General features: G+C 39.1%; 1 protein-coding gene across 1 annotated transcript in view; it reads right to left on the bottom strand.

The window, feature by feature from the left end:
* Window positions 1-329: 329 nt before the first annotated feature.
* The window catches only part of SPHKAP (SPHK1 interactor, AKAP domain containing), a 94,452-nt gene continuing 71,561 nt past the window's right edge, over window positions 330-23,220 (bottom strand). The window contains exons 7-11 of the mRNA XM_027115709.1: window positions 14,246-14,431; window positions 12,352-12,438; window positions 10,081-10,133; window positions 9,809-9,993; window positions 330-908 (exon numbers count right to left, since the gene is read on the bottom strand). Of these exons, the coding sequence (XP_026971510.1) occupies window positions 765-908; window positions 9,809-9,993; window positions 10,081-10,133; window positions 12,352-12,438; window positions 14,246-14,431 (655 nt within the window). The 3' untranslated portion in view covers window positions 330-764. The remainder of the gene's footprint in view (window positions 909-9,808; window positions 9,994-10,080; window positions 10,134-12,351; window positions 12,439-14,245; window positions 14,432-23,220) is intronic.

Here is a 23,220-nt window from a genome sequence, read left to right as displayed (position 1 = left end):
TTGTAAGAAAGCTTCTTCCCTTTGGGTAAGAGTTCTGTAATCATTTTACTCATGTAATATATAGAAGGAAACAAGACAATCTTTGATCTTTCTCTCTCTCAGCTGAACACCAATCGATTTCTGATTAGCTAGGAACCCAGATATTATTGGGAGATGTGGAATATTTATCAGTGGGCTGTAGTGGATAAATGAAATCACCTTGGTAGAGGACACTGATAATACTCTTGCATTTCTGTTAATAACCACTGATAATTGTCTGAAGCTGAAAAGCTTTTATATCAAAGTTTTGGAAATGTCTTGCCCATATCTTAAGTATTTACCTGGGCTGACAGACCCCTTAATCTGCCCAAAAGAGTAAAATAAACATTACAGCAGAGTTTATAAAATGATTTTGACCAGTGACTTTGTTTCCAGTCGATTCACATAATTGGAGACGTTACATAACATTTTATATTATTAAAAATATGTAAGTGCAACTTTCCTGGAGTTTGGGCCTAGTTATAAGTTTTTCATTTGGGCCCATTAAAATTCTGTTTTTTTCCAGCCATTCTAATACAAGCTCCTTTGAACTCACCCACCGGTTGTATTGATTTGTACAGACTGGTATTTTGCTTTTCCTCAGATTTATTCGATGTGCAGCAGACTTGAACAGCAGATTTTTTCATAGCTCTGTTAATGTGATGTGATGTTTTGAGAAAATTTAGAGCAAACCACTGTGATCTAAGCTGGAATGAAGGAAGGGGTACCCTAAAGGCAGAGCCGCCTTATCCCAGTTCCAAGAGCCAGTCAAAGAGACTCGGGGTCCCATCCTTCTGCTCCTCACGCATTTTGTAGTACTGAACAACTGCATGAAAGATATCTCCCACTTTCCAGGCCTTCTGATGAACCAGCTGCACGACATCTAGAAACTAAAGTAAAGCACAGGGTTAGGCTCACATATCACAGAGGGTCCTCAAAGTTATATCGTTCAAACGCTCTTCCAAAGCCAGTGGCTCTCCAGGTTATTTTTTAATATCTCTAGTGACAGCACACTATATTCTAGGACAGTCTATTTTCTTTTTAGACAGTTCAGATAATTAGCGAGTTCTTTCAACTGAACTGAAATGTTCCTCACAGCAGTTGCCATCCTTCGATTTTGGGAGACTACATGGAATTCTTCTTGCCACGGTCTATCTTTTAGATATTTGAAGAGTTTCCTCAGATCTGCTTTCCTCGGGGTTGGACTCTCTCTAACAGGACTGTAGAGCATGGTTCCCAGTCCCTTCTGTCGGTGTCACAGATAAGTTCTCATTGGATGTATACATTTAGGCCAAATAAACTGTGTTACACTTTTGGGTAGGGTTATTTACCGGTTCCTCAGTCCATCTTGAACATTTCCCTCCCTCTTCATCAAGTTTCGAGAGACACTGGCTTTCCATTGGAACAGGAAAAGCAAAGATTGAGGAAACATCTTAGATTCGTCACCTGGTTAATGGTACCAGCTTCAGCTGGCCACAACGTAGAAAGTTTATGACTACAGGTGCATTGTGAGTTGGGGGTGGGAAGGTGGGAAAAGCATTATAGATGGTTCCCTTCGTGAAACCGTGGGATGAAGTCCAGAATGAAGGCTTCTCAAACTCCTTAGTCAGATACGTATAAAGCAAACTAATGATTATAAGAGCCCAAACCTGCAGGAAGTATCTACTTTCATGCATGTTATCTCATTTAATTTGGTCAACAACCCTGTAAAGCAGGCATTTAAAGATGAAAAACTGTGGGTTTGTGAGATGAAAAGTTGGCAGTAGGATGCATGGTCTTCTAACACTCCAGCCCAAAGCTCTTTCTACTATTGCACCCCATGCATTTTGGTCGTAGGAGAATAAGCCATTGATATTTATTTGGAACACTGGGAGAAAGGATAAGCTGGGAATCCGGTATCGTTTAATGAGGAAGAAAAACCTATTTGTTACAAAAGATGAGGGCTGTAGTTTAGTTACTATTTCTTCAATGTTTCCTTCTAGAATGTCTTTCCTCTGCTCATTTCGCATTTGTTCAGACTCTCAAGATCAGCCGGAAAGTGGAATGCTAACTTTTTTCTGGTCTTTTCCTCCCCGCTCTTCAGTTTGCATTTGCTAATTCATTTCAATTGCTGAGAAGCTGTCTTATAGAGAGCTACTACTAAATTACGTTTCTTCTCCCAGCTGTGGCGGCACCAACTACTGCACAGTTACAGAAATCAGTGCTTTTTTTGTACTCACTCGCCTTGTGTTGGCTTAATCAGAATAAAGCAATGCTCTAGGCTGGAAAATAAAACGCTTAACTTTTAATACATGGAAACATAAACGTCATCTAAAAGATGATGTAAAAAAGGAGACCAATGGGAAGCCGATGGCAACTGTATGACAGAGAGTAAATTTCCCAGGAAAGGACATCGTCTTAGCCACCTCTTTATATCTAGTGTCTGTACCTAATAGGGGCTCAATAAATATTTGCAGAATGACAAAAGGGATGAACAACCAAATGTGAGTCAAATGCATCAAATGCATTCAAAATGATCAAGAAGGCTATTTGAAATATGGAGTGACATCCAGAATCATTGAAGACGAACCTTGTCTAAATATTCATTCTTGAGTTTTATATAACGTATTTGCACATATATAGTTAAAAATTAGCATGCACATCTTGGGGCTTCTTACTCAATAATTTTCTACTGATAGGATGCTCCAAAAAATGATTGGGGGGCCATGGATCTAGGCAAAGGCTGGGCAGAGCCTAGTCTGGTGCAATGGTAGTAGGCAAGGAGGAGAGTCAAAGCTGGTCATGGGACAGGTGTCTCATCCCACTGTGCCTGGGAGTGGGCATGTATATTGTGGGGGTAAGGTTCCTAGGACCTCTCTTCACTGGTCACTGTAACAGCCATGGAAGGTTAGTGCCAATCAGCTCCATCAGTCTCAGTGATAGAATTTCAGAGACTATTAGTTGTCTGGTTTCCCTCAAAATTCTGCCTACCTTTCTGTCTGTTAGATCTGAAATTTTAGACAGCTTAATCCTTTAGGTTAAGGCTTTGCTCAAAACACAAATACCCTCAGAAAGGGGAACATTACAGGTGATTACTAGTAATTTACGGAGAGGCGTAAAAATAATTTTGTGAGCTGTTACTTGTTTCTTGGTGTGTATGAAAGATCCCAGGCATGTTTTCTATTGGACAAAGTGGTAAAAACATAAGGCCTCAGGGAAAGGGGGAGAAAGGCTAGGATGTCTTTGCATGATTTGGTTAATCAGACTTTCCCAGCTCTTACTGGAAGTCTAGAAATTATATGCTCCTAGTGGAGAGGACTTGAACATCAAGTTTCTGAGGTCTCACTGAGAGAGGCTCATAATTCATTGGCTTCAAGATTTCCCTCCAGGGTCATAAGTGGTCTTAGGCTAGACTCATCCCTTGAGGGTATTTGCTCTTCCTTAACATGTCTTATAAAAGAAACAGTCAATATAAAGTAAACAGAAATAGAAAATTAGCCTTAGCACTTTTCTTTTTTCTTTCTATACACACTGGTTCACTGGGCCACCATCTTATTCCCAACTTTTATCTCTCAGATATTGCTCTGAGAAAGAATCAAAATTCTAGAGCCGATGCCAATATTGGCTAAACCTTTCCCAGAAGGCTGTCTGCTTCAGACCTTTCTGGAAACCCAAGATTAGCTACTTTCCATCTATTTGGGGCTTGCTGAAGCAGGGTCTCCCACTGTGGTGATGACCATAACATGTTGTTGACTGACCAAAGTTGTCAAAGTGCCCCATCACCTAGGTCGAATGGTCACACACTAGAATCTGTCTCATGATTTCTAAATCCAGGCCAATATCCCAATAAAGCAATTTTTAAAAATGATCTGGCCCCACTAAATATAGCATGCTTTTAGGCCGTGATGACTTCATCTCAGACATCGAGACCTTGAACCATCTGTGGGGCTGATGAGCAGGGAAGGTCTTACACTTTTTTTTCTTCCTTCATTTAAAAAAATTCTAGACAAAAACGAAGCTAAGATTGTGAAGAAACCAGAAAAGGACATTTCCAGCTCATTACTACAGCCTTGAAAAACTGCATTCTATTTAGCAGCTGGTTCTAGATCTTTCACTGTATCTGTCCATGTTTTTGACTTGGGAATTTCATAATCAGCTTTAGTGTGTCAGAGATCTGAGTTTTTCTTTCCAATTTCCAATTTTCATTTCCTGCTATTTCACAATCAATAATAATTAGGTTCCCTTCCTGTGTATCATAGTTGGCATTTCCATGAACAAATGTTTCGTCTTAGGTAACTAGAAGAATTTCTATCCTGTGATGGCGTATCATTGGTAGACTCATTTGAAGAAAAGTATCACATGGTAGATGCCTTGTATATTCTCAGGTGCATTTACTAAATTAGATTAATTGTTTACCAAATCATATGGTGGAATCTATGGGAGTTGTTGCAAGTCGTATGGATTTTTAAAAACATTCAACTTAGGTTTCTGAAAGCAGACACCTTCTTTTGCTCCAAGGTGAATTCCACTTGATTAAGCACAAGTGAGCTGGTCTTTATATTGCTCCTGCAATTATGGCCTGTAGAGTCGTGATTCTCAGCCTTGGTTGTACCCTAGAACCCCCAGGGACCTCGAGAAAACCCCAAAGCCTGGGTTTCATCCCGAGAGGAGAGTCTGATTTAATTGGCTCACCCGCTGGGGTCTATAAAAGCTCCCCAGGTGATTCTCGCACACACTGAATTTGAGAACAATGACAAAATATTCAGTTCAAGGCAGACAGTTTCTTACATTCACAAACGAAGAGACAATATCTGTTAGGGACTGAATGTTTGTGTCCCCCCCCTTCCCCACTCCCATTCATAGATTGAAGCCCTAAGACACAAATATGATGGCATTAAGAGGTGGGGGCCTTTGGGAGATAATTAGATTTAGATAAGGTCATGGGGATGGGGCTCCCATGGTGGGATTAAGAAGAGGAAGAGATGCCAGAGCTCTCTCTCTGCCACATGAGGGCACAGAGAGGAGGAAGCCCATCACCAGGAAATGCATCTGCTGGCACCTTGATCTCAGACTTCCTAGCCTTCAGAACTGTGAGAAATAAAATGTCTGCTGTTCAAGCCACTCTCTATGGTGTTTTGTTAGAGCAGCCTGAGCTAAGACAGTATCTAATTCTTCCTTATTTTTCCTTCCTTTGTCATGTATTTTTTTTCAAAACTGAGACTTAAAGTGTAGTATTTTGGGGAAAGTTAGGTTAACAGTAAATGCCATCAACGTTTTCTCTCTCATTCTCTTCCCACTGCTTTGCATATGGAAAAGAATAAGAAATTAAAGGCGAGGCCACTCCTCTCCTGACTCCCACTTTCTTAGGAAGGTAAGTTTACATCTATTTCCTCTTTGCACATTCTGTTCTATGCACTGCCTTCAAGAAAAGGAAGTAATTCTCAAAATGAGCTTAAAGATGAGAAAGGCACCTGATTTATTGCGAGGCCAGTCATCAGCCCATTCTAGCTCACAGAAGCTCATTGAATTTAAACAGAAGTAAAAGAGCTAGAGAAAATAATGCTTTGGCTTCAAAAAAGCAGAACAGGGCTTCCCTGGTGGTGCAGTGGTTGGGAGTCCGCCTGCCGATGCAGGGGACATGGGTTCGTGCCCCGGTCCGGGGAGATCCCACATGCCGCGGAGCGGCTGGGCCCGTGAGCCATGGCCGCTGAGCCTGCGCGTCCGGAGCTTGTGCTCCGCAATGGGAAAGGCCACAACAGTGAGAGGCCCACGTACCGCAAAAAAAAAAAAAAAAGCAGAACAATTAGCTAGTTGATATCTGTTTTTAAAAACAATTGCTCTCAAGATTCCCCCCCATCCCTACTTTGAATTAAGTAGATTAAATTTAATTGATGTCAAGGTCATTGTGAATTAAATTCACAAACTGTTTTAGATTTTCAGGTGTTGGAATTCTCAGCAGTCTTTCCTCTGGAATTTAGCATACTTTAAAGCCACCTCAAATTCTGCCACTCCTTCAAGATATTTCTTACGGAAGGGAGTCTCAAATTTTGGTGTTCATTAGCATCACTGTACTTGAGCAAAGTTGTTAAAAATGCATATCTCTGGGCCCCACTCTTAGAAAGTGAGTTCCAAGAAGGGGTCTAGGAATATGAATTGTAAATAAGGGTCCCAGGTGACTCTGTGCATTTGGCTCATGGTCACAGGGTGAGAAGTACTGTTTCAGTGTGCTTCTCATTTTCCCTGTCCAGAATTAGCTCCCATCACTTTCACATTTGGTCTTTACAACCTGAGCCTCTTGGTTTATGTTCTCCCTACCTTGGGTCCTTCCTAGACTGGAATATGAACTCCAAAAGGGTAGGATATTTTGTCTCTCTTGTTCCCTGTGTCCCCAGAGCCTAGAACAGTGGCTGGAATATTGTACATATTCGATAAACTTTTCATGAATGTTCCGAATGTACGACATTCAAGTGGACTTGGAATTTTAATGATTAGACAGAACACTAAAAGAGAAAGCTTGAAAAGGTGTCATTTATCGGAGAGGAGTGACAGTACAGTGGGCACCCAGAATGTTTGGAATTTGCCTTTTGAATAGAAATAAGGCTGGAAGTAGTTACAAGCTGACATTAGGTGCCCTTTAACTCCAAGGCCAAGTTCACCGGCAGTGGTGGGAAGGATGAGCTGCTTCAGTATTCATTCATGATATCCTCTGTCATTTTAGCTCATGCTTGAGACCACCATCAAGGGAGGTGTGTTGGCTAAATTAGTTTATCCAAAAAATTCAGAATTTACACAGATAGGGACTCAGGGTATGTATCTGTGAACGGTGTTTCATACTCTAGTGACAGTGGGGGAATGTCATTGCTGAACTTAACAGAGACATTTCTTTAATCTTCTCCAAGCCAATGAGGAGCTAATAGACACTGCTGCTCTCAAGTGACACAGCCTCCTCGGTAGGAAGCCACAATCTCTCTTCCACACCACTTGAAAATGGCCACTTAACTTCCTGGCTAATTTAAAAACAATCAGAATGAGGTCTTCAAATGCGTTATCGGTAAAAGAAAGGATGTCAGAATTTTACATAACGGTTTGCTTTATTTCACCAGTTCTGTCATAGAACTGGGCACAGGCAAGTGCCCTTTTACGGAGAAGCCACTATGTGTAGAGAACCCTAACTGACTCGGAAAAAAACTGTTAGAAGATTCAGTCCATAAAATTACATTACTTGGAAATAACCTCCTTGAACTGATGCTAAACAGGAGTGAAACATCATTAATGTTTATCTTGATGACACTAGTGGAACATTTATAGTCTCAGAAAAATAGTTATGAGCAAAGACAGGCATCCTCTTCGAGAACTGAAAATCAGTGGGGATAAATAAATATTGTGTCAAAGCGTCATGTACATAATTAAGGTGTCAATGACATATTCCTTGTCCTTTCATCTAAGGGGAATTTATGAGACATATATTCACATAGAGTGTTACGTTGTTTCTTCAAAATGGTGGATTGTATAAAAATCTACTCCATTAAGAGACCATCTGAAAATGCACCAGGTAATGCTTTTATGCAGGGAGAGGCTTGAGATACATTTGGAAACCAAACTGCCTTTCATTTTTCCAGGAAACTGAGAATGTACTCTGGCTGAGAATGTTCTTGTTCTCCTCCCCATGGCAGGGGGTCTTGGGATTGTGTATGGCAGGAGGGAGGGGTCAAAAGTGAAGTGCTCTTTCACTGCACCCTTTGCACTAGGCAGGCTGGATGGTAAGGTGGGAGGAGAATTTATTAAATAGCAAACCACTCATCACCTTGCAAATAAAGTTATGCCAAGCATAGGATCGTATCTAGAACCAGAGAGTGTAGAGCTGTAGGCAGTTCTAGGCCTGAAGAGAAATATGAATTACTGGCTAGAGAGAGAGGCTGAAGTGGAAGAGGGCATGGAAAATAAACTAGGTCTCCTTCTCGATTTTTTTCAGTAGCCAATCCCATTGGCTGGGGATGCAGACATAGATACGCTGTTCTAATTACCATGTACCTGAGCAAAAGGGTAGAGGACCTTTAATTTCAGGCTGTAGGATTCTGGCAGTGAGGGTTAAAATGCAGTTACACATTTTAAAAATCTAGATTGTAACTCAAAGGCAATCTAACTTGAGAGAGACGCACTACTGACAGGTATCTGTGGAGAAAGTGGGGTTCTACCACTAAGCTCAAATATCACTATCTGAGGACTCCCTCATGGACTAGCTTTTGAGTACTGAGTTGCTCATCAGTAAAAAAGGGACAATAATATCCATTCTGCTCTTTTCACAGCGTTGTTGACAAACAAGTATAATGAGTATGTGGAAGTGACTATAAGACATTAAAAAAGGCACAGTGGCAGAGATAGGCAGTATCCTGAAGCAGCTTCCAAGATTTTCTGCCCTAATCCTCAGTACCATGAATAGAATGAGATAATTATGCCCTTATTATGTTATCTTAAATGGCAAAAGGGACTCTTCAGTTAATTTTGAGTCAATCAAAAGGGAGGCTATCTGGTGAACCTAATCTAATTGAATGAACCCATTAAAAGCAGAGAGTTTTCTCTGGCTAGTGGCAGAAGAAGTAAGAGAGACTGACAGCATGAGAGCATGAAGGGACTGTGTGACAAGAAATTGGGCAGCTTCTAGAAGCTGAGAGTGGACCTCAGCCAATAGTCAGCAAGGAAATGGGGACTTAAGTCCTACAACCACAGGAACTCAGTTAGGACAACAACCCTAACAAGCTCGGAAGCTCATTTCTCTCTACAGTTTCCAGATAAGTGCCCAGCCAGGCTGACATGTTGATTTCTGCCTTGTAAGTCCCTCAGTAGAGAGCATGGAAGTCGCCCAAACTTCTGACAACAGAGCTGGGTATTGTTGTTTTAAGTTAGTAAATTTGTGACAGTTTGTTACACAGAAATAGAAAACCAATATAGCAACATTATTATTAATTTGAATTTTTTAAAAACATGCTTCTAAATTATGGAAAATTGAGCTTGAAGACATTAGTAGATGGATTCTTGCTTTAATCTTAATAACTGAGATTCTACAACAGTAAGTGGCTGGTCTTAGAGAAAGGGAGCTAGAGTGAGAGTTGCTATTAATTTAGATATTGGCTAGGGATCTATTTCTTAGCTTTATATTTCTAGGTGGAGAAAAATAATGAGAAAGCCCATCCAATGCAAATCTGTCCCATAGGGAATTAAAAATGCCTTCTCTTTGATGCCATGCCATAGTTTAATTATCAGGGTGGCCTCACATTGCTGATTATTGGCTGAGGTCCACTCTCAGCTTCTAGAAGCTGCCCAATTTCTTGTCATGCGGTCCCTTCATGCTCTCATGCTGTCAGTCTCTCTTACTTCTGCCACTAGCCAGAGAAAACTCTCTGCTTTTAATGGGTTCATTCAATTAGATTAGGTTCACCAGATAGCCTCCCTTTTGATTGACTTAAAATTAACTGAAGAATCCTTTTTGCCTTTCCTTCTCTACTTTTTATTTAAATGAATGTTATGAAGAGGTTGGTTCCAGAGTGAGGAAACACACACAAAAATAAGACTCTTAGAAAACTATCCTGTCTCCTCAATTTACTTTCTCATCATCACCAACTAGCTAAGACAAACTGACGGTCAAAGAATTATCATGATTATATTTATGCAGGTGGAAGGTTTCAAAGTTCTAATCACAATTTTAAGGTGAAAAGTCAAGGAAAAAATTTAAATGGGTTAACTGGGCATTTACTGAGTTTTAAGCAGGGATAAAACACAAAGCCTTATGGTATACAAACAGGGAACACGGTACCTTTTCGATTCTGTTTTCTTGAGATTTCTTAAAGTAGATAGTGGGGATCCCGAGTTCAGAGGCAGCTATCCACTGCAGAGTGGCTCGAAGCTCAGTGTCAGGACATTCTGGCTCCAGGTCAAAGTTGATCACCAGCAGGCTCCCCTGGCGGCTGGCCTTTCCCACTGGCATTCCAGAGGCACGTTCTGAATACAGACACAACTGCCTTACTATACTTTCCATACAAAGGTCACAGGCAAATTGTGTCTCAAAATTATGAGAATGTGGCTTACCCTCTATGTTTTCTGACTGTCCTTTAAGAATCTCGTTTTCTTCTACTAATTCACTTTGGGAGAAAACAACAATATATGGTTGGTAATGTTTAGGAAGAGCAAGCTGTAAGTGCTAGATGAGGTGATGGGTCTTATTGATCTAAAAGCTTCTGAAGTTTCATATATTTATTTTTTTTGTGGAATAAACTAAACCAATACTAGGGAAATACCAACGTGGCTATTACGTAGGACTACTGGGTCTGCAATGAATAACACTACCCCTAAAATAAAGGCTAGATAAACTGCATGGTTTTAGTTGGGATAATTGGTGTGGGAGACTCTGAGAGATGCAATTTTTCTTCTTCTTGACCTCCTTTCCATAAACCTTCACAGGTTTGAACAGTCAAGGAAGGATTTTGTAGGTATCTAGATCAGATTTGAGGACTTATCCTTCTTCTGTATTTGCTTGTCATTTACAGAACCATATATTTCCATCTTGAGACAATGATATTTTTCTATACTATGATAGCAACATAAAGTTGCATTTTCATTTAGGAAAATATTTTTCTACCTATACTTGGTTCTTTGACCTGAAATAGGGGAAAAGACAATCACAAACTTTAGAACTTAAGAAGGGTGACAAAATATCTCAATTAGTTGAAAATTTTCTTTTTCTTTCTTTTTACTGGGAAGATGTAGTAGGCTGGGGGTGGTTTAGAACTAGATACTCATAATGGAAGTGAGGATTTCATTAAATATAGTCATGTTCAACATCTGAAGTGCTTTCACATAGTGAGTACTTATTAGGGAGATTTGTAAATAGTGGCAGGACTCAGTTAATGCTTTTAAAATAAGAGTATATGACCCAACAGCTGAAAGGAAGTGACCATCTTGGGAAGCCCATGGTTGTTCTGTATTTTTGTCTGGTCTAGAAATTAAACTGCAGGTGCTCTTAAAAATGTGTCTCTATGCGAGAGGATTCTCCCTTATATTCTCTGTTACTGCTAAGATCTGGCTAATCCCATTGTATTCCTGATGTCAAGAGAAAGTGTAATTGTTCTTTCATGAACACCTAATTATTTGTAGAAGAATGGCCAATTTCCCAAGAGTCTAGATTTTCTGCTAGATCTCTATCCAAGTGACATAAGTGAAATGACATATGGTAGGTACAACTTCTACTACTATGGAGCTGCAGAATGCTGATATGGGTAGAGGTGGTCTTGGTTTCCTCTATCTGTAGTCTGTGGGGTCCTAGGCTCATACTGGGGAGAAAGATGGACAAAATACCTAAACAAATGTTTCCTGTAGGAGAAAAATAAATTTACTCCAAAGTGTTTTTGTTTGTTTTGCCTCCTTTAAAAAACAAATCAAACCCAAGATAATGTTTATGTTCATCTCTACCTGTGAATGATGGCTCTGTGGAACAATAAAGAATGCACTGCAACCTTTAATCACTGAGAAATATTCCCGCAGGCAGGATACCTGATTAAGTAGTGAAATAAAAATGATTTAGCTATAGAGAATAATTGAAAAAATAGATCAGGGAGCAACTTTAGTCCTATACTTCATTTTCATTTTTCTGAAATTTCAGCAATCTCCAAATAATAAGTCATAATGGTCAAAAATAGGTTTCAATTCATTTAATTTTCCAGGACAATCACAAACTCTAGATATAGTCCTGACCTCATGTTGCCCTCCCTTTATGCACCATATTTTATGACACACATATTGTACTTTTTTCCCTTGGTCTTTTAGAAGGTCCTCATACTGTGGGCAGCATATATAAAAATGACACGTTCCACCACGGTGCCATTTGGTATTAGACTCATTAGTGGCAATAATCCCAGGTGTCTACAAGTAAAGGAAAAGCCATTCACACTATATTCTATTGAACAATAGAACAATTTAAATGGATTTTTGTTTCTCTGTGACCAACTAGGTAAAATGACATATATGTCTGATTACATGGATAAGCTTTATCCAAAACGATTATATTATATTATATATACGTTAATATATATATATATATATAAACGATATTATAAACGATATATATAAACGATTATATTATAGGGGGCAGAATTGAAATCCAGAAGGCAGGTGGTGGGAAGGGTGAGGCTACTGCAGGCCTGAGTTCTTACTCCAGTGACATGAAACCATACATGTCTGGGAACCTCAGCAGGACAGACATGATGAAACCAGTGGTCGGGAACAACTTGAATGATCAAAATGGATGGCCAGATGGAATCGGAGTAGTGGTCTCACAATCACTGCATCTCAGTGGCTACTTACTTAATCATGGGAGAAGATGGCATGCTTTCCTGATAAATGTCCAGGTCCATAATGCCAAGACTGCTAGTGGCACTACTGTTGCCATTGCTGACAAAGCAAAAGTTTACATATTAATGCCGGTGTCCACCACCTGGCCACACTGCTGACACTGCTGCTCCACCATTCTAAGAGGTTCTTCCTTTGGTCCCCAGAAGAATACTGCTTAGTGTCTAGGACTCCTAAATTGATCTTTATTTCTGACCAAATCAGGGGAAAACACAACAAAAGACATTTTTGGCTCAAGCCAATCATCATCATCATCATCATCAATGTTTCGTAATTTCTGCAGTGGTCATACCTGGTGGACCACACCTAGTGGGTGACAATCAGCATGACTCCTTTCTTCCCCACCCTAGTGACAGTAAGCATGTCTATCCATCAGCAAGAGACTCCTTGAGTATACCTCCAGAGACTAAGATACTTCTGAGAACGCTGGCTGAGGGGGAAGACACGGGAATGCTTATTTGCCTGCTTCTTGGCTTTTGACAGAAACCAGTGATGCATGTTCTCTTTTCCCTTTGCCATTCAGGGGATTTTTGTCAGGGATATTCCATAGGACATGCATTTGTCTCATTTTTTTTCCTGAGGGACTACAGAATTTACAAGTACAAAGCTGGGCAATGCCAGAGTTTTATAACTCTATCTTAAAATCTTTGAGAAGTAGCAACACCTGATGCTTTGTGTGTTGTAGAGAAGGAGGAATCGCATATTGCAACATTTTTGTAGGATGCACAATCAACATATGGTCTAGTTACTAACCTGGAATTTGTTTACTGAAACACAGAAGAGTTAAGCCCATTTTTAGGTTCTTGCAAAATGGAATGCATCCAATTTCACCAAACTCACTATATTTCCTCATACCTTCTTTATTTTCCAATGACATCTCTTCAAGTAAGGTTTTCAAAGAGTGAGTGCTGGGATATCGTGTAATGGGACAGTCTTCCGTCAGGAGTTCCATGAATAAGCAACTAAATCCCCTCATTTCAAATTCCTGTCTTGGTTTGCGTGTGGGGTACTGAATGTTTTCACTGATTGAAATCTGATGACTCAAACATTGCTCTGGAGGTAATTAACTGTATAAACTTATGCTAAGTCCAGAGATTCAAATTCTCTTTGCTTTCTATCTCCATAGGATAACATTTCCCACCAGTTTTTGAAATTTTAGATAAATCGCTTAACACTGTGAAATTTTCCTAAGTCTAAACAGACTGAACTGTCAGAAGTAAAATTTTCAAGGAGCCATACAGCCAGATGCATCAGAAGCCCACTTTCCAACTGGCCTTTCTGGAAAGTCTGTGGACTTGTTGGCCCAGTATCAAATAAGATTTTGGGTAGAAACATGAAGATTCTTTTCATTCTCACCTCACAGAAGACTAGTTTTTAGTTTATGTCTCCTGATTGGCTCAGGTCCTCCCAAATCTGATCTCTCTTTAGCACCTCTCTAGCTTTTCTAGAGCAACAATACAGAGGGGAGGAACAGTCAGGCCAAACAACACAACACAGTATGGAAACGCCTCGTGTAAACCCAGCCTATCTTGCATCTGAAATACAAATGAACCAGAAAGAAAGTATCACACACACCAGGTGTAATAGCAGCTCTTCTTTAAAAACTCACAGTTGTCATCATTGAATGCACTAGCTGGAGCTTGCAGAGAAGGGAACACAGATGACTCTCAACCTTGGCCAAGCTAGTTGAAACCATAACTGGATATTAAGATAGCTCTCAGCACAAATTATGACGGGCAGTCTTTCCTTTTTGCTCTATTAGGGACCCTTTGCAGAGAATGCTTAAAATGCATTTCTGGAATCTGTGTTGAGACCTGTTTCCCTGGTAAGTCATTTAAAGAGCAGGTACCTCATGGATCGCTCACTGAGCTGCAGGAAGCTGCTGGTATCATCTGGGTTTTCTTCCTCATTGGCGAGCTGGGACCAGCTGTCTGTGCTCTCTCCACTGCTGCCGGGGGGGCTGGAGAACTCATCGGGGGCTCTGCCTTCTGTTGAGACTTCAGCCTCTGGTACATCTCTGGCATCAGGGCTGTCACTGTAGACGGTAAGATATTACTAAGCGTGCAGGCACAAGACTGACCTTTTCAGGGGAACCTCACTGCATGCTCTGTTGAGCATGGATCTCTGCCATAGTCAGCAGGATGTCCTAGGACATAGATGGAAACTTTCTTTTAGGCTAATCCTCTGCCGATGCCCTAGGTCCCACTTTGCCTTTTCAGGATTACTCTCTATCAGCTTTCTTATTTCTTCATTTGATCTCTTTCTACTGACTCCCTCCATTCATTTAAAAAACATGTTGAAGCAACCTGGCCTGCATACATAAGAATTATTGAAGGGCAGTTGTGTTTAAAATAAATATACCCAGAGCATCCTTCCCCTGAGATTACCAGGGGTTCTGCAGGAAGGTCCAGAAACCTGCATTTTAAACAACCACCCCGGGTGATTCTAATGCAAGTTGTATGTGGACCATGTTGGGAGAACAACACCCAGCCCAGTTCTAGTGGGTTACCAAACCATTTTGCCTGTAAATGCCTCTATACGTATTTTGCACTTGCAGCTGCCTTTTTTTTTTCTTTTTTTTTTTTTACCCCATCCTCTCCCTCTGAAACCTCTGATTTATGTCAGCATCACTTTTCTGGATGAGCACCTTTTTATATCAAGCATTTAACCTTTGATCTGACAAGCTTTTTTCTTTGAAACCTTTCCTCGTTGGCTTCCCATGAATTTCTGCCTTTCTGGACACTCCATGCCTGGAACCTGGTTCTCTCTTTGTCCTTTAAACATAGTATAGCCAGCTCTGATTGATTCACTGCCCTCCTTTCCAGTCTGCCCCTACGCAGTCTCATCTATTCTGCCTGTGAAAATAGCTTCCAAATCTGAGCTCCAGGCAGGGCCCCTCTTCCTGATTCTGGGGCTCTTTTCCTCAGTTGGTCTTCGGAACATCTCCAATCTGTCTCACTAACATCTCAGAATCGACCTATGTAAAACAAATTCTAATTGCCCTCCCATCCTCTTCCTGTATTTCTTATTTCATTGACTTTTCTGAGTGTCCGGGCTTAAAATCTTGCAGAAAACTTCTGATTTCTCCTTGACCTTTACATTCAATCATTTGCTATGTTTTCAGTCCCATCTCTAAAGTTTCTCTCACATACTTATCTCTGTCTCTGTGCTCAGGTAGTTATGTTAATTGAGGTCTTTCTAAATTTCTAGAATTTCGATTTGGAAGGAACCTCACAGATTTCCTGTAGATTAGGATGCCAAAGCCCAGTGAGGTGGAATGGTTTACCTGAAGTTACAACAAGAGTTGGTACCAGACATCGGATCTCAAGTTTTGAGACTCCTGGGCGCTGAACCTTGACTTCTTGCCTGGACTATATTGTGTCAGCCTCCTAACAGTTCAGCCATGACTATTCTTCCTCTTTCAAAACCTTCTTCACACATATGCCAGGTTAATGTTAATTAACGTTCTCAAGGCATATCTTTGGCCTTTCTTGTCAAAAACCTTCAAGAACTTCCTAAAGCTAAACTCTTTCCTTCACGGTCTTGCCTTGCCTATCCAGTTTTATCTGTCTGACTCTAGTTCATTACTGAGTAAAAGCAGACTCTCTGCTTCTCCTCAAATGTGCCATACATTTCCTGCCTCTTGACCTTTGCCCCGTTGCTTCCTCTGACCAAATGCTGGAGACCAGGGTGCTTTGAGCACTGTTCCTGCAGTCCAGTGCTGTAGCTTCCACTTCTACCACGTGTCGTCTATTCAACTTGGACAAGTTAATAAAACTTTCCAAGAAAAATAAGAATACTAACCTCATAATGGTGTTTGGAAGAAATAAGCTAGAAAATAAAATCATTTAATGCATTTATCTTAGTGCTTGTATGTAAGTATATATTATTCTTTATTAGTAAATTATATAATTCATTAAGAATCATATGTCTAATAACATTCTTTCCTGATCCTTGTTTCTTACTATTCCTTAGCCAAGATGCTCTCACCTCCCTGAAGTCGTCCTTAATCTCTCTCACTAGGGCCATCTCTCTCTTGAATGATCAAAGCAATTAGTCTGTCTTTCTTTCTTTTTGGTAGCACTTAATGCTTCCTAGTTTGCAGTCTAGTGTATATACCATACATTATTAAGAGCTTTTTTACTTTTTTATGTATTTGGAGTAGAGCTGTGAACACATTAAATATTTTTTAGATGAATATGTTATTGTTAAAATTGCCTAGCTTCATAAGTACAACCATATTCAAATTTAGATAGCCCTACCTGTTAAGTCTTATGTGGAAAGATATGAGAAAGATCTTTCTTACACGCTAACTGCATTCTGAATAACTACGGTATTGAGGTGTGGCAGTTTCTATCACACTCTACTGCTAACACTTGGTGAAAGCAGGTTTTTAATAAGCTTGACTTTCCATTTGTTTGCCTGGCACAGTGACACACACACACACACACACACACACACACACACACACACACAAGTGCTCTGGATTAGAGATCAGACCACTTCTTTTCTCACAGAGCAGCTTGCATTCATTCTCTGTGCCCCAATTCCCTACTGCACACTGCACCTGTAGTGAGGTTTGCACCACAGGAGAGGAACCTCAAAATTATCATGCCTGCACACATCTGCCTCTCTTTTTCTCCAGGGAGAGAGAGAGACATGATGGAGGAGAGAGCACTTTGCTCTAGATTAGAAACACATTCAAATCTTTTCTGTGGAGAGGAGGAGATGGCACTACCCTGGAATATAATTAAACAGCTCCAGGGAAATGCATCACTGTATCTCTTTAGAAGCCTCTATCTTCAGGGTTAGTATTTGATCAACCTTCAGTCCAGGTGCCAGTGCTCTTTGCTCAGAAAGCCAAATGTACAGAAATGTGAACAGATTCATGGAGACTTTTCTCCATAGGCTCATCAAAACCTGATAGCATAGAGAGAAGGACATTAGTGTTTGCAAACAAAAAGCAAGAGTGTATTTCTCAGTTGACAATGAAAAATATGGTAACTCGGTGAGTGGAGACTGGAATGCTTTTCTTGGCCCTTGTGCACTGGCTGTAGAGAGTAATGGCAGCTACCAGTCCACACTGAGAGCTGTCCTCAGATTGGGAATCGCCTTGCCAGGGTTATACCCTATCCCAGTGAGCACCCCAATGACCAGCTGACACAGAGATATAAAAGTCCACCCTTGCCTCAATTTGCGCTAAACATGACAGACCATCCCAGCTTCAGGGTTTCCTATAGGATGCGCTGTGCCCTCAGGTGCAAACATATTTGGGGGGGACCATCTCCCTCTGTCCACTCTTGTCTTTCCTTCCTTCTTACCCATGTATGTACACTTTTCTCTGGCGAGCACTCCTTAACAAATTATGTATATTTGCCTGAACTCTCCTTCTCAAGGTCTGTTCCCAGGAAATACAACTTAAGACACTTGATCACTTTTATGCAAAACATTTGATCGGTTACAGAAAGATCTACATAATTTTCCTCAATCTTAGAATTAGTGCTGTTATCCTTTCTCCAAAAATGGTTGTACTTTTTACAATATTTGCTAAAATGAGTTCTAGTATAGAGTGTAGAGTTTCAAATGTATAATTTTTTTGGTGTGATTAAATATCCCCTTGATATGTGAACGAATTACATAGGTAATAGCACACCAAATATTGTCCCTAAGATTCCTTCTCAAAGTATCTGTACAGGTGCCGTTTTGAGGTGTGGCTCTTTCTAGTGTGATCTGTTGCTAACATTTGGTGAAAAGAGATCCTTAATAAGCTTGATTTTTCTTTCACAAATGTTGAGATTTTTCTAAATTGAGCAGATAGAAAGGGGAAGAATGGATGTAGCCAAAGGAATATTCACTGAATTTAACCAAATTCAAATGAAAGATAAGTTAATTCGCTGATGACAAATAGAAACAATATACATATTCCCCAAAGTGGAAATGAGGCAAATACTCAGCACAAAGGGGAGGGCTCCTAAACCATTTGTTTACTTGGTTAAAAAATAATTTCCTGGACTAATTCCTTACTGAATTAGGACCTTATGTTATTAAAAAAATTCATTATAGGATATTCCTTACTAAATCAGAAGTTAAATCTCAATGATTGACATTAAACATCCAGCTTAAAAATGAATCTGTCAGTATATTTTATTTTATCTCAATTTCCCACTCTATTTACAGTAAATCTCATATCCCATGTCACATAACTAGGGATTCAGAATGAATAGTGATTATATCTAAAATACTAGTTTCCATTTTCTTTTGAGGGAAATTTATAGGTTTGTTCATTTTTCCCAGACTGAACCAGGAGGAAACAGAAAATAAAAACAGACCACTCAACCACTCACAAGCACTGAATTTGAGACTGTGATTAAAAATCTTCCAACAAACAAAAGCCCAGGACCAGATGGCTTCACAGGCGAATTCTATCAAACATTTAGAGAAGAGCTAACACCTATCCTTCTCAAATTCTTCCAAAATGTAGCAGAGGGAGGAACACTCCCAAACTCATTCCATGAGGCCACCATCACCCTGAATCCAAAACCAAAGATGTCACAAACTACAGGCCAATATCACTGATGAACATAGACGCAAAAATCCTCACCAAAATCCTAGCAAACAGAATCCAACAGCACATTAAAAGGATCATACACCATGATCAAGTGGGTTTTATCACAGGAATGCAAGGATTCTTCAATATACGAAAATCAATCAATGTGATAAACCATATTAACAAATTGAAGGAGAAAAACCATATGATCATCTCAATAGATGCAGAAAAAGCTTTTGACAAAATTCAACACCAATTATGATAAAAAACCCTGCAGAAAGCAGGCATAGAGGGAACCTACCTCAACAAAATAAAGGCCATATATGAAAAACCCACAGCCAACATTGTTCTCAATGGTGAAAAACTGAAAACATTTCCACTAAGGTCAGGAAGAAGACAAGGTTGTCCACTCTCACCACTATTATTCAACATAGTTTTGGAAGTTTTAGCCACAGCAATTAGAGAAGAAAAAGAAATAAAAGGAATCCAAATCAGAAAAGAAGAAGTAAAGCTGTCCCTATTTGCAGATGACATGATGCTATACATAAAGAATCCTAAAGATGCTACCAGAAAACTAGTAGAGCCAATCAATGAACTTGTTAAAGTAGCAGGATACAAACTTAATGCACAGAAATCTCTTGCATTCCTATACACTAATGATGAAAAATCTGAAAGACAAATTAAGGAAACACTCCCATTTACCACTGTAACAAAAAGAATTAAATACCTAGGAAAAAAACCTACCTAAGGAGACAGAAGACCTGTATGCAGAAAACTACAGACACTGATGAAAGAAATTAAAGATGGTACAAACAGATGGAGAGATATACCATGTTCTTGGATTGGAAGAATCAACATTGTGAAAATGACTATACTACCCAAAGCAATCAACAGATTCAATGCAATCCCTATCAAACTACCAATGGCATTTTTTACAGAATTAGAACAAAAAAATTCACAATTTGTATGGAAACACAAAAGACCCCGAATAGCCAAAGCAATCTTGAGAAAGAAAAATGGAGTGGAGGAATCAGGCTCCCTGACTTCAACTATACTACAAAGCTGCAGTAATCAAGACAGTAGAGTGCTGGCACAAAAACAGAAGTATAGGTCAATGGAACAGGATAGAATGCCCAGAGATAAACCCAGGCACATATGGTCACCTTATCTTTGATAAAGGAGGCGAGAATATACAATGGAGAAAAGATAACCTCTTCAATAAGTGGTGATGGGAAAACTGTAAAAGAATGAAATCAGAACACTCCCTAACACCATACACAAAGATAAACTCAAAATGGATTAAAGACTTAATGTAAGGCCAGACACTATCAAACTCTTAGAGGAAAACATAGGCAGAACACTCTATGACATAAATCACAGCAAGATCCTTTTGACCCACCTCCTAGAACAATGGAAATAAAAATAAAATAAACAAAGGGGACCTGATGAAACGTAAAAGCTTTTGTACAGCAAAGGAAACCATAAACAAGACAAAAAGGCAACCCTCAAAATGGGAGAAAATACTTGCAAATGAAGCAACTGACAAAGGAGTAATCAGAATTTACAAGCAGCTCATGCAGCTCAATATCAAAAATACAAACTACCCAATCCAAAAATGGGCAGAAGAACTAAATAGACATTTATCCAAAGAAGATATAAGATTGCAAACATGCACATGAAGGAATGCTCAACATCACTAATCATCAGAGAAATGCAAATCAAAACTACAGTGAGGTGTCACCTCACACCAGTCAGAATGGCCATCATCAAAAAATCGACAAACAATAAATGCTGGAGAGGGTGTGGAGAAAAGGGAACCCTCTTGCACTGTTGGTGGGAATGTAAATCGATACAGCCACCATGGAGAACAGTTTGGAGGTTCCTTAAAAAACTACAAATAGAACTACCATATGACCCAGCAATCCCACTACTGGGCACATACCCTGAGAAAACCATAATTCAAAGAGAGTCACATACCACAATGTTCATTGCAGCACTATTTACAATAGCCAGGACATGGAAGCATCTGTCCATCAACAGATGAATGGATAAAGATGTGGCACATATATAGAGTGGAATATTACTCAGCCATAAAAATCAACGAAATTGAGTTATTTGTAGTGAGGTGGATGGACCTAGAGTCTGTCATACAGAGTGAAGTAAGTCAGAAATAGAAAAACAAATACGGTATGCTAACACATATATATGGAATCTAAAAAAAAAAGTTCTGAAGAATGTAGAGATAGGACAGGAATAAAGACACAGACATAGAAAATGGACTTAAGGACACGGGGAGGGGGGAGGGTAAGCTGGGACGAAGTGAGAGAGTGGCATAGGCTTATGTATACTACCAAATGTAAAATAGATAGCTAGTGGGAAGCAGCCACATAGCACAGGGAGATCAGCTCAGTGCTTTGTGACCACCTAGAAGGAGGGTGGGAGGGAGATGCAAGAGGGAGGGGATATGGGGATATATGTGTACATATAGCTGATTCACTTTGTTGTACAGCAGAAACTAACACACCCATTGTAAAGCAATGATACACCAATAAAGATGTTAAACAAATAAAAAAATAATAAAAAATAAAGAAAAATATCTTTCCTAAGCACTTTAGCTGTATACATACGTTTTTATATGGTATGTTTTCCTTTTCATTCAATTAAAAATTTAATTTCCCTTGTGACATTCTTTGACCAACTTATAATTTAGAAATATTTTCAAATTTTTTTGGGGTGTGGATTTCCCAGGCATCTTTTTGTTATTGATTTTTATTTTAATTCCATGTGGTCAGACAACATATTCTATATGAGTTTAATTCTTTAAAATTTTTTTTAATTCTTTTTAAATTTATTAAGACTTGTTTTATGGCCTAATGGTCCATCTTGGTGAATGTTTCAAGTGTACTTGAAAAAAATGTATATTTTGCCATTTGGTGGCGTCCTTAATACATGTTAATTAGGTCAAGTTGATTGAGAATGTTACTCAAGTCTTGTTGTATATCCTTATTGACTTTCTGTCTACTATTCTATCAGTTACTGAGAGAAGAGTGTGAAATTTCCAACTGTAACTGTGGATTTGTCTATTTCTCCTTCCAGCTCGATCAGATTTTGTTTCATGTAGTTTGGAGTTCTATTATTTAGGTGATTACATATATACATTTTCCATGTGTTCGTGATGAATTGGCCCCTCTATCATTATAAAATATCCCTCTTTACTCCTGATAAAATTCCCCTGACAAAATTCCTTATCCTGAAGTTGATTCTATCTGATATTAATATAGCTACTCCATCATTCTTATGATATTTCTTTTTCCATTCATTTACTTTTAACCTATCGGTTATTTTATATTGGAAACACATTTCTTATAGATGGTTTATGGTAGGGTTTTGACCTTTTATTCAGCCTGACAATCTCTGCTTCTTATTGGAGTGTTTTGATCATTAAAAAATTAATGTAATTATCAATATGCCTGGGTTTAAATTATTATCTATTGGTCCCATTTATTCTTTGTCACTTTTTCCCTCTTTTCCTGCGTTTCTCTGGATTAACTAAGTAATTTCTACCATTCCATTTTATCTCCAGTATTGACTTATTGGCTTTTTGTTTTACTTTTTTAGTAGTTATCTCAGGGTTTACAGTATGCATCGTCAATTTGTTACAGTCAATTTTCAGATTACATTATACAAATTCACTTAGAAAGGAAGACTTTTACACTTCCATTTCCTCTTCCTATCCTTTGTGCCATAATTGACATATATTTCAGTCCATCATGTCATAAAGCAATATTTTTTGTTTTAAATAATTATCTCCTAAAGAAATTTTAAAATTAACAAAATATTTTGTATTTACTATTTGTGGGATTCTTTGTTTCTTTGTGTACATCCAAGTTCCAATCAGCATTATTTTCCTTCAGCCTAAGAACTTCCGCTAACACTTCTTATTGTGCAAATCTCCTATTGGCATATTCTGTAAAATTCTGTTGTATAAAAATTACTAGTTAGCTTTATTTTTTAAAATAGGCTTTATTTTTTTTCAAGCAGTTTTAGGTTAACAGTAAAGTTAAGCAGAAAGAACAGAGAGTTTCCATGTCCCCTGCCCACACGTGTACATAATAGCCTCCCCCACTATCAACATCCTGTACCAGGTGCATTTGTCACAACTCATAAACCGAAATCAATGCACCATTTTCACCCAAAGTCCACCATTTACATTAGGGTTCACTTTGGTGTTGTACATTTTATGGATTTGGACAAATGTATAATGACACGTATCTACC

This window comes from Aethalodelphis obliquidens, unplaced genomic scaffold (genome assembly GCF_003676395.1).
Source record: "Aethalodelphis obliquidens isolate GAN/ISIS:26980383/991018 unplaced genomic scaffold, ASM367639v1 scaffold2, whole genome shotgun sequence".
Taxonomy (NCBI): domain Eukaryota; kingdom Metazoa; phylum Chordata; class Mammalia; order Artiodactyla; family Delphinidae; genus Aethalodelphis; species Aethalodelphis obliquidens.
Note: the sequence above shows the minus strand (reverse complement) of the source record. Positions and strands in the feature narration are given on the sequence as shown.